The sequence below is a fragment of the Nerophis lumbriciformis genome, linkage group LG05 (genome assembly GCF_033978685.3).
Source record: "Nerophis lumbriciformis linkage group LG05, RoL_Nlum_v2.1, whole genome shotgun sequence".
In the NCBI taxonomy this organism is placed as follows: domain Eukaryota; kingdom Metazoa; phylum Chordata; class Actinopteri; order Syngnathiformes; family Syngnathidae; genus Nerophis; species Nerophis lumbriciformis.
The window spans coordinates 50788957-50800963 of NC_084552.2; the positions used below are offsets into that span (position 1 = coordinate 50788957).

General features: G+C 39.1%; 2 protein-coding genes across 6 annotated transcripts in view; one reads left to right on the forward strand and one right to left on the reverse strand.

Moving 5' to 3' along the window:
* Positions 1-4472, reverse strand: part of LOC133606187 (uncharacterized) — a 7720-nt gene extending 3248 nt beyond the window's left edge. Inside the window, exon 1 of one of the 2 annotated variants that reach the window (XM_061959834.2) lies at positions 4318-4472. In XM_061959834.2, coding sequence (XP_061815818.1) covers positions 4318-4390 — 73 coding nt within the window. In that variant the 5' untranslated portion in view covers positions 4391-4472. The remainder of the gene's footprint in view (positions 1-4317) is intronic. The other variant, XM_072913293.1, reaches the window with a different exon arrangement.
* depdc4 (DEP domain containing 4) lies at positions 3013-9793 on the forward strand. Of its 4 annotated transcripts, none has more exons than XM_061959830.2 (9): positions 3013-3293; positions 6489-6900; positions 6960-7090; positions 7153-7336; positions 7405-7631; positions 8973-9115; positions 9180-9305; positions 9372-9450; positions 9536-9793. In XM_061959830.2, the coding sequence occupies exons 1-9, from the start codon at positions 3089-3091 to the stop codon at positions 9730-9732; spliced, it is 1704 nt and encodes a 567-aa protein (XP_061815814.2). In that variant the 5' UTR covers positions 3013-3088; the 3' UTR covers positions 9733-9793. The 4 variants fall into 4 exon arrangements, with proteins under 4 accessions (XP_061815814.2, XP_061815815.2, XP_061815816.2 ...); XM_061959831.2 differs by lacking the exon at positions 3013-3293 and adding an exon at positions 4015-4853; XM_061959832.2 differs by lacking the exon at positions 3013-3293 and adding an exon at positions 4015-4267.
* The last annotated feature ends 2214 nt before the right edge of the window (positions 9794-12007 follow it).

Below are 12007 nucleotides of genomic sequence, written 5' to 3' on the forward strand. Positions count from 1 at the left end.
CCTCACCGGAAACGTGTCCGACTTACTGCCGGCAATGCGAACCAAGCTCTGACACTGATCATACAGGGAGCGGACCGCCACAATCACAGTCCGAAACCCCATACTCTCTGAGCACTCCCCACAGGACTTCCCGAGGGACACGGTCGAATGCCTTCTCCAAGTCCACAAAGCACATGTAGACTGGTTGGGCAAACTCCCATGCACCCTCAAGGACCCTGCCGAGAGTATAGAGCTGGTCCACAGTTCCACGACCAGGACGAAAACCACACTGTTCCTCCTGAATCCGAGGTTCGACTATCCGGCGTAGCCTCCTCTCCAGTACACCTGAATAGACCTTACCGGGAAGGCTGAGGAGTGTGATCCCACGATAGTTAGAACACACCCTCCGGTTCCCCTTTTTAAATCTTCTATATGTCCAGATAATATGTCAGCAGAAGAAAAAGAAAGTCTCTTAGAAAGTCAAAGTAAATTAGACAAAATGTATCAATCAAATGGTTGGAGGAAGGAGAACAGAATTTCTTTCGATTACAAAAATTGCAGGCTCAAAATAACACCATTGATCAACTGAAAATAAACAATAGGGTTTGCAATGATGCAAAACAGATTGCAAATTATTGTTCTATTTAAAAATATATATACAGTAGTCAATCCCGTGAAAGTGATGCTGTTTTGTTTATGGATGCCTTAACTGATACTAAATCAATCAGCACAGCTGACCAAGAATTCTGTAACCGTCCAACCCGTCTCAAGAATTTCTCGACCATTTTAAGGTCCCTGTGACTCCCAAACAATTTGCTATTTGTATTTGATGCCGTTCCAACAGGTATTGTTATGTTGTACAGGGGTTATTCATTTCCTCTTTCTGCTGTAACAATTGTGAATGATCCACTTCACACTCCTGTGGGGAAACTTTGTTTTGATCAGAAAAATAACAGAAAAATCCGCAGCTTATTCCAAAATGATTGTGTGTCTGTCTCCTATGTAATTGCGTTCTGGAATAATGTTGTGAAGGACATCTGCTGGGTCAAGACGTGGTCTCTTCCTAACAGGTGTTTACTTACGAACAAAGTCAAAAAGATTTATTTTAAAATCATTCATGGTTATTATCCTGTAAAGACTGTGATGGTTAGATACAAGAAAGACATTGATGTTACCTGTACCTTATGTAACATGCATCCAAAGACTGTTTACCACCTGTTTTGGACTTTTGAAAGCACTCGATCACAATGGCAAGGCATCTGTTGTTTCATCTTGGACAATATTTATGTCAAATTTGTGCTTTGTCTTAGAGATGTGCTATTTGGATTTACACAGTATGAGAAACATTTTTAAAAGGAATTTTACCTTTGCAACCTTTTTATAGTATTGGCCAAGTTTTATATTCATAAATGTAACATTCTCAATACCCAACCTGTTTTGTGTGCCTTTAAAAAAAGAGTTAGAACTTAACTTTAAAACGCTATCTACATCTAAAAACCAAAAAGCTGTGAAAACTATGATGCTATAGTCCAAATTCTAACTATTTACAGAACTTGTGTGAGCCTATAACTATACACATTACTATATATATATATACATATTTAAAATTTTTTGATTGATTGATTGAAACTTTTATTAGTAGATTGTACAGCACAGTACATATTCTGTACAATTGACCACTAAATGGTAACACCCGAATAAGTTTTTCAACTTGTTTAAGTCAGGGTCCACTTAAATTGATTCATGATACAGATACTATCATCATAGTACAGTCATCACACAAGATAATCATCAGAGTATATACATTGAATTATTTACTTTATTTACAATCCGGAATGTGGGATGTGTGTGTGTGTGTGTGTGTGTGTGTGTGTGTGTGTGTGTGGGGGGGGGGGGGGGGGGGGGGGGGGGGTTAGGTTTGGTTGATATCAACACTTCAGTCATCAACAATTGCATCATCAGCGAAATGGACATTGAAACAGAGTAGGACTGACTTGGTAGGATATGTACAGCAAGTAGTGGACATAGAGAGAGAGATCAGAAAGAATAAGAATAAGTATATACATTTGATTATTTACATTTGATTATTTACAATCCGGGGAGGTGGGATGTGGAAGGGGGAGGGTGTTAGTTTAGGGTTGAAGTTACCTGGAGGTGTTTTTTTTAGTGCGGTTTTGAAGGAGGATAGAAGATGCCCTTTCTTTTACACCTGTTGGGAGTGCATTCCATATTGATGTGGCATAGAAGGACAATGAGTTAAGACCTTTGTTAGATCGGAATCTGGGTTTAACGTGGTTAGTGGTTTTACATTCTACTAGAATTACTTTATTGAATTAACAACCCCCTGGCGCTGTATTGTGCTGTTTTTGTACTTGTTTTAATTGTCCTTGTTCATGTGTTTGTTTGTAAATGTTGAACTTTATAAATAAAGATGTATATATAAAAAAAAGTTATGTTTGTGTTACTGTTACCAGGGTTTTCTTTTTTGTAATCGTTATTTCATTAACAATAAAAAAACCCTCATAAAACACCAAACAAACGTTATTTATGATTAGAGTATTTTGAAACCCGAAACGAAAATGTGTTCAGCAGTGTTAATTGGCAAATAAATCCATTATTTTTACTACTTTAATTAGATAAAATACATAAAATTCACTATGGTAATCATTTAAAAGTACACTTTTTGCTATGTCGCATGTATAGATTTAAGTTAAATGAAAATAATGCAATTAAAAACAATTAATTATTTGATGGGAGTCAGTAGCGCCCCCGTGTGTCATTCATTGCAATGACAGAAGAGTGAAAGTGGTTGAAATTGTGGCGATAATATTTCCTTTTTTTTTTTTTTTTAATCTACCCCTGGTACATTTGTATAGTCGTGTTCTCTTTCACTAGAAGGTAGCTATTTTGTCCATACAAAACTTTCAAATATCACAGCACATGGTGCCGCAGATGCTCCGTCTTATAGGGCAGGGCCGACATCCGGGCAACTGAGCTACATACGGGTTCTTCGAGCCATAGCAACCTGACTGGCGTTGAAAACAAACCGTCCCCATTACTCTTTAACCTGTCGACCTGCGCTGATTAAACCCGTCATTCTGCCTCCAAAATGCCCAAAAACTGTGTTGTTTTTGGTTGTGCAAACCACAACTGGAAACAGGGAAAACAAAGGTCGTATTTTGTTCTGCCAAAGCGTGCTAAAAGCCCACAGAGACGAGACAAATGGCTCGCAGCTTTACACCGGGAAAACGAGGACGGTTCTCACTGGAGTCCCCCAAAATCCCGGGTCGTGTGTTCGGATCACTTCGTTTCTGGTAAATATAAGGAACAAAAATCCACCTTCTTAACCACAACTTGGCTATACCGTCCATGCTAATGTTGAACCCGTTGAATTTTTACTGAATAACGTTCGACAGCTGAAGTTGTTGTTGTTGCACAACAATAACATACGGTATAAAGGCTATTTCCAGTAATTCAGCAAATAATAAATCATAATACTGAACTGAATTTGAATGAGCTCTCTACAGATATAATAAATATACAGATACTGGTAGCCACCGTGTCATCCTTATTATCATTTATCAACATACCTTGGGTGATTTAACAATTTTTATGTGATTTATTCGTTATATAACAACCGAAGCTAACAACCGACCTGGTGCGCTTGTGAGGTAGACATAAAGATTTCCAAATTCCATGTCCGGCCATTGTGTAGGATTATCAGTCCACGCATCTGCTGGAAGGCGGTAAGGGCAGTCGTTTAATCCAACTACAGAACATTTTAACTCGTATCTTAACCTAGCCTCACTGGAAAGACTATTTACATAATCATACGCCATTTAGAACAGTTTAAAATGCCGTGAAACCTCGTTAAATGCATTTTCTGTCAATGCTGTGTTCGCTGTGAGCTGGTTTGTTTTCAACGAATTCAATATGGCGACCGGTTGCTAGGGGATTGGCAGGCGGAAGTGACGTAGATCCGCCCTCGCCTATTAAATTGCTCGAATAGAGACGGTGTTCTCCGCGCATGCGTGGACCAATCAGGTCTGTCACGCCGATCGGGTCGAGACACAAAAGCTATGCGTACAACTACGGGAGGTCAAGAAAACACTTAACAGTCACATATGTTGCATAATGTATGATAAATTTAACTAACAGATGTAATATTGCAACCGTTGTATCAACTTTTATAAAACCTGTACAAATTAGGTATTGCCCCTTCCTTGATGTCCATCCTTAATGTGCCGTAGATTGCGTACTTCGTCGGTCGCCATTTTCAACCGTTCTCGTAAGTAAGAGTGTCGTCATTTTACTTTATTGAAGAAAAATCCAACTTACATTTATAAATAAGCTCCACGCGGTTAACTTTGTCGTATGTAGTATTCGTGTAAGCATGATCTTGGGTCTCCATTTCGACCAGGGGTTATGAACACCATGAAGTGCACTTCGAAGGGAACGGACGCCCTTTCATCTGAATTTGAAGGACCCTACGCTCTTCTTCTGATGCTTCCCAAACAGCCATTTTTCTTAACGGCGCCACCTAGCCTTGTGGCGGTTGCAAACAAAATACAAACGCAGGGATGTGGCAATCGTTGCAGTGTTATCGTTAATATGCTGTCCAACATAATATCAACATTGCTGTCTTACTACTAAATTATTATAACTTGTCATATACAGCGCTTTAATTTAAATGCTTTCCAGTACCTATGTGACCTCTAGAGGCAGCAACGCGTTCAAACGTAGTCCGGAAAAAGACGACGAAGAAAAAGGTAGTGACGTCACATATTTGGGTAAAATGGCGGTTGATTTGACTCCTCGATTTCGGAGACTCAACAGCAAAACACGAAGTTTTCGTGAAAGTTTACGATATAATGGTAAGTTCTTAGTATATGAGATACGTATTTAAAAGTTAGCCGGTAGGCGCTCATATTGCTGGAGCGAAGCACAGCCGCATGACGTTATAATGAGCGACTAGGGCAAGTGTCAACAGAAAATATAGGACATAACAATGTTATTTATAATGCACTTTAGAACGTACATAACTTAACTATGATGTTATTCTGTTTGTATATTTAACACTGTCAAGTATCAGGTGATTATGTATTAATGACTATGTGTTCCTCTTTTACTATCACTATTTTTGCTTTTGTTCGAATTGTTTAGATCAGTGATTCTTGAACTGCGGGATCTATCTAGTGGTTTGCCAAAGAATCGCTTATTTAAATTAAATACATTTTATTTGATTCATTATTTAAGTACACTGTAGTGATGGGTTGATGAGGCGTCATGAAGCGTTTCGACACATTGCAAAACTGTATTGATACTGTGTCGACACTGTGTCACTAAATACTGACATCTGCTGGACATTAAAAATCCCTACAGGCAACCTATGGACAGACTCAACTGACACTGATTTTATGACCTATATAAACCAAGTCATTGTATGTCATTTAGGATTATTTCATATCTTCATTTAAATAAAAATATATTTTTATATTTTTTAGATTCAGTCAATAAATAACGTGAACATGTATCATAACATGGAAATCTAAGAGAACGTGTTGTGGAGGATGCTTGTGGACTGGGAATTTTTTTTTTTTTTTTTTTTTTTACACATTTTTATTTAAAAAAAAAACAAACCGTTTTTCCAACGTTTTAAATTTTTGACGATTTCTCTGCTTAGTTATTATTTCTCCGGCTGTAGAAAAGACCCGCTCACAGGGCACAGAGGAGGCGTCAGTGCGACACAGTTCGCGTATCGGCCACGTGACCGAAACAGCTCATGATCGGTCACGTGACTTTCTAAAAGCGGTACGCGCGCCGACACAGTGTTTTGCTCTGTGAGCTCGACGCATGCGCCGATGCATCGGTGTTGCCGGACCCATCGCTAAAGTACAGTGTTGTATTTTCCTATATTCAAACAGTGTGTAATATTACAGTGGCCAAAAATATTAGATATACTTGTTAAATAAAACGTCTGCTTTGTTTTTAATAATTACTTAGGCCTAGTACGTTACTGTATTTTAATGTTGGTCAATATGGTGTATACTTGGAAAGCCAAGTGTTTTCTAAGGTGGTACTCGGTGAAAAAAGTTTGAGAACCAGTGGTTCAGATGGTTTGTTGTTTGAAATAAATTGGTGAACTGAACTGACCGAAGAGCTGCACAAAAAACACAATATTCGTACAAATTAAGAAGTACATGGAGTATATGTATTTGTACAATTAGGTAATTCTTATTATAACAACATGATGGGATAGGTTGATTGGAAACAGTAAATTGGCTCTAGTGTGTGAATGTGAGTGTGAATGTTGTCTATCTGTGTTGGCCCTGCGATGAGGTGGCAAGTTGTCCTGCCTGAATGCAGCTGAAGTAGGCTCCAGCACCCCCTGCGACCCCCAAAGGGACAAGCGGTAGAAAATGGATGGATGGTGAAAGTTCATGTGACATCTTGTTCTACGTCAGCAGCAGATAGTACTCAATTATCCCGTCTTCTGTGCCTACTAATAGGTTTGTCAGGCCCCTTTGGTGCCACCCAGCTGTGGCACAACATCATCCAAGCTCTGCACAGCCAAGTGGAGGTGCGCCGCCGGCGGAGGCACCTGCGCACCCACACCAATAGCTTCACAGGCTCGGACGCTGTCGACGCCGTCCTTAGCTACCTGATGCAGAACACAAACATTTACGCTACTGACGTCTCCCGTCTCAAAGCCGCCCGACTATGCCAGGCCCTGATGGAGGCCAAGGTGTTTGAGCCGGTGGGCGCCAAGCTCTTTCGCCGCGACAAGGACGAGGCGTTCGAAGACAACAGCGGAAGCCTTTACCGTTTCCTGGATTCTAAATCTGATATGACGCAGATTGGCAGCAAAGATGTAGAAAACCAAAGAAAAGATTTTGGGATGAAGAAGAGCAAGCGGGCCAAGTAGGTTTAAATACATGTCGATTTGTCAGTCAGGGTTTTGAATGGTGTTTATTGTGCAGGTTGAACGACATGCTCACGATCTCCAATCCTTTGGCTGTTGGACCATCTGACAAGAAGGTGGAAACGCTGCTCAGGTCCTTCAACCTGCCGCCTTCAGCCGCAACAGCCTCGACCTTTCTTCCCAAAACTGGTAAGCTCTTGTGTCAAAATGAGCTGACAGAGTGAATATCTGACGTACTTCTCTCCTCACAGCGGTGGAGGAGGTGTGGAAGCAGCAGACGTTGCTGCAGCTGCTGCAGATTGTCGAGCTGCCCATGCTGGACTGCATCCTGGCTTCACCAGCCAGGAGTGGGAGAGTGCCTCTGGCCAATCAAGACCTGGTTATTCCCAATACCTACCTGGAGCGAGAGCTGCCAGACACCCTTCATCTACCTCAGTGAGTCCTCCAATACCTTTTTACTTGATGTTTAATAAACGCGATCATCATGTCATGTGTGTCCTCAGTTGGGACGGGTGGCTGTCTGCAGCCGTGGACTGCCTCGAGCTGTTCCCAGACCAGCTGATAGTGGTCGCTGGGGAGCAACTCCAATGGCAAGATGGCGCAGAGCAACCAGCAAGCCAAAATAGAGTCCTGTTTGACATCATCGCCAAGTACTACAGTGGACGGGAAAAGGCTCCGATTCTGTCAGGACGCTACCTTGACGTACATGTTGCCATTCTCAAGCTGCTGGGTAAACACTCCATTGATAACGCACAGCCATTTTGGGGGGAAATAGAAATAACCTTTTTTACAGTATATTTGTGTTTTGATTATGAATAAAGGGGATGGTTCATTTATTAATACTGATTATTATCCCTGAAAATAATTTAAATTGGAATTTTTTGCCTCATATTTTGATTTAAAAAAAACAATGAAAATATATATTTTCTCAAAACAGTAAAATGTTTTCATATTTTTAAATAAATATTTTAATTTTTTTTGTGTAATTAGAAAAACTAGCATTTAAACTAAAATTGTTTAGGCCTAAAATATAGAATAAATATGTTGGGGTTTTTTTAATGAAAGAGGAAATAAAACCTGAAAAAAGACACTGATTTGCATTACAGATTTGTGCCTTTTCCACAAATGCATGGCATCAACAGTGCCTATATTTTAGCGCATAAAAACACTCTGTGTTTGCGCTCATGCTGTTCCTCCACACATGCAGCGTTCTTTTAATACTTAGATGGAGCAGCAACTCCCCTCCTCTCTGATAGGTCACTTTATCAATCAATCAATCAATCAATCAATCAATCAATGTTTATTTATATAGCCCTAAATCACAAGTGTCTCAAAGGGCTGCACAAGCCACAACGACATCCTCGGTACAGAGCCCACATAAGGGCAAGGAAAAACTCACCCCAGTGGGACGTCGATGTGAATGACTATGAGAAACCTTGGAGAGGACCGCATATGTGGGTAGCCCCCCCCCCTCTAGGGGAGACCGAATGCAATGGATGTCGAGTGGGTCTGACATAATATTGTGAGAGTCCAGTCCATAGTAGATCCAACATAATAGTAAGAGTCCAATCCATAGTGGGGCCACTTTAAATGCCCACTGTCTCCTCGTCAGAGCCAGTCCGACAGAACTGTTACCGTCCAACTGTGTTTCCCTTCTAAAGATTAGTCTTTCGAGTCTCAAGTTTAGACAGTAATCCCATTTATCATTCCTTGTAAAGTGAAGTAAAGTGCTTAAGATAAAACCAAAAAATCACAAACAAATTTGATCACATTGTGAGGGCATCGCACTTGCAACTCTGGCGCTATGACATAACATTGCTAAATTAGCGTCCTTTTATCATATAAAGTAGGACTATATTATAGTCTCAATACATTAGAAAGTGTCATTTATTCAATACAGAAATTTAACTTTTACTACTGAACTCCTGAAATCAATTATCTTTTACATAATATTGATAAGATGCACTTGTATATTATTACTTGGCAGCCTTGAAATGTGTTTCCATGTGAAAATATATATTCTGATATTGTGGCTGCAGGATGACATGTTGTGATCCTTATTTTTTTGCAGAAGAAGCCAAGGTGCATGACGCCATTAAAGCTTCTCAGCTGTGTCTACGTCTCCTGCAGACGAGCTCACGGGACGAGCTCAGGCGTCTTTTAGCCTTCATGGCGGCGGCGGCTCGCCCGCACGCCTGTCGCCTCCAAAAACAGGTAAAAAGCTCCGCCATCACCTCGTGGACGTTCTCAGGACTCGTCAATTGACTTTTTTTTTCAGAGAGATAACCGCACAGTGATCAGCCGCACTTTTCTGAAGGCTATCGTCCATAATGCTGAATTGACAAAATCCCAGAGCGAGACCTTGGTGCTGTTTCTCATGGACAACCACAAAGACCTCTTTAAGGTAATTTTTCTGTCTTCTCTCGATTGTTGTTAAAGCAAGATTTAGGGAGTATTTTTTTTATTACAGACTCCTACATCCCTCATTGAAGCTGTCCGCAGGACACTGCGGATCATGCGGGACGGCAAAGATGCAGACTCCATCGCCAGTAAAGGCTCATTTAAATGTCCACTTCATCACGTCCTTAACTTTGCTGATTTCTCTTTTTCCTTTTTGTTTTCGCATCGCCGCAGCGTTCAACTTCTGCCATCAGGTGACGCCACAGCAGTACCAGGAGCAGCGCGAAGCCGCCACGCTGGATAGTCTCCAGCGTCTCCTGCGGGACATCTCCATCAGCAGCATGCCTGCCAAGGAGAAGAGGAGGATCCTCAAGGAGTTTGAGAGGCATCACCCAGCAGTCTTCCTCCAACATCTCGCAAGCACTTTCTAAAAACAACACGACTGGACTTGGTACTTTATGGCTCTTATTATATCAATATTTTGAGATGTTTGTCCAAGATGTTTTTTTTTTAAACTACAATAACAGTTGTCTTTACTTTATAAGCTATGCTATGCTGTGCACATATAAACATTAGCAATGTCTAGGTTTAATCTTGAATTTTCTAGGACTACTAATTAAATTTTTCCTTAGTTGTAGTGAAATTTTTTTATTATTTGTTATCCCCTTAAACTGAAAGCCAAGTTAAAATGCACTTTGTTTGATTTTTCACTTGAAATAATGTATTTGCTGTATGTCTTGTACATTTAATTTAAATCTTGGTAATTAAATGTGTTCATTAAATCGCTCAACATGTTTTATTTGTGTGTTTATCTAAATGTAAGTTTTACTTTTACATTTTTAAGAGGTTTTAAACATTATGTATAGAAGCCCGTTTCCGTCACTAATTTAAAAAAAATACCTCAATGGCAAGTCATAATTATGAAACAAAATTAATAAGATAAGTCGAAATTGTGAAGTTTAAAATCATAATTATGTGATAAAAATTGAAATTATGAGATAAGAAAGTCAAAATTGTGATAACATCTATAGTTATTAGATTGAAAAGTAGAAATAAAAAAGACCAACATCTTTTATGATTCTATTGAGGATTTTTTGGTTTTTTTCCTCTTATTTTCCCCTCAACTCTATGCCAAAACTGGTTGCTAAAAGTCCATTCACATTTGTTTTTTATTCGCTTTACATGACAGGATTTTTTTTACTGCTATTTAATTCCTCGTCCTCCTTTAAATCAGCATTCTGCTCGCTATTACGGACGTCACAACTTTTCTATCCGCACTTATACTTTGCATCACATTGTACATGTTTCAGGGCTTTTAGCCGCCTCCATCTTCGTCTTAACACCTCCTGCAGAGTTTATGTACATTTGTCACACTTTCTTGTCGATTTTTATTTCCGTCGTGGGACATTGGTTGTGACTTTTGCTCTGTGTACACTGGCCCACAGTTTTTTTTTAACATCCTCTGGTTGACTTGACTTTCTCTTCCTACTCCTTTTTTAAAATGTTGTTTGGACTTCTTATTTTGTTTCTTTTTCCTTCTTAGGCTCTTTCCTCCCCCCAATTAATTTTATCCAGAACAACCTTGTTGGTATGTTGACAAATGAGGCATTGAGATCAAAATTGTGTCCAATGTTCACTACAGACATCATTCAAATCCACTATTGATGGACTTAAAGCAACTTAAACTGTACGATGTGATAAACTTTAAAACTGCTCAAATTATCTTTAGGGCTTCCCAAAACTCTCTACCATCCAATATACAGAACCTATTCCAGGATAGAGATGCTCACCATAGTTACAGTCTAAGAGGAAACAACAAATTATATTTGCCTAAATTTAGAACAACTTTAAAATCAATGTGCATTTCAGTGCGTGGAGTCACTCTGTGGAACAACTTAGGGGACGAGTTAAAAACGTGTTCTAACATCATTCAATTTAAAACACTGTTTAAAAAAGAAGTAGTGAAGAAGTACGAGGAGGAAAGAGAGTGATGCCCTCAGCACAGAGCGATGGGAGAGAGGTGTATGGTCGGAGAGTGTTTGTGCGTGTGTGTGTGTGTGTGTGTGTGTGTGTGTTTTGTCTCGTCTTGTCTTGTCTCATACTAACAGTGGTACTATTGTATTGTTAGTGTACAGGAGTTTTTCTTGATTTTGTTTGTATGGTATTGTTCTTGTATTATATTGTTTATGTTGAATGTGGAATGAGTGAGAGGGGTTGGGATATTATAAGCATCTACTTCATCCAACCCCTTTTCAAGCCTTGCACAAATGTCTCTGCCAAGATGTAAAAAAAAAAAAAAAAAAAAAAAAAAGTGTTGTACTGTGCAGGTTTGAAATAAATACTTCAATTCAATAGATTCATCTTCAGACATTGGACATGTTTTTTTAAGAAAGGTATTAAAGTAATATTTTTTTTAAATAAAGTAGAAATTATGAAATAAAAGTACGGTAATAGAGATAAAAAGTCGAATTATGACATAGTCATAATTTAGACTTTTTATTTCATAATTGTGAATGTTCTCACAATTTAGATTTTTTTTAACTTGATAATTACAATTTTGTATCTCACAACTTCAACTTTTTCCTCATAATTTTGACCTTTTTTTCCATAATTTGAATTATCTCATAATTTTGACTTTCTCATCTCATTATTTCGCTTTTTAATTGATAATTATGACTATCCCATGATTATATATTTTTATCTCTT

Excerpts from the sequence above, each read along its gene's own strand:
- depdc4 (XM_061959830.2), top strand. The coding sequence starts at position 3,089 with ATGCCCAAAAACTGTGTTGTTTTTGGTTGTGCAAACCACAACTGGAAA. Across the intron at positions 3,294-6,488 it reads TTCGGATCACTTCGTTTCTG|GTTTGTCAGGCCCCTTTGGT; the intron begins GTAAATATAAGG and ends GCCTACTAATAG. Across the intron at positions 7,337-7,404 it reads GACACCCTTCATCTACCTCA|TTGGGACGGGTGGCTGTCTG; the intron begins GTGAGTCCTCCA and ends GTGTGTCCTCAG.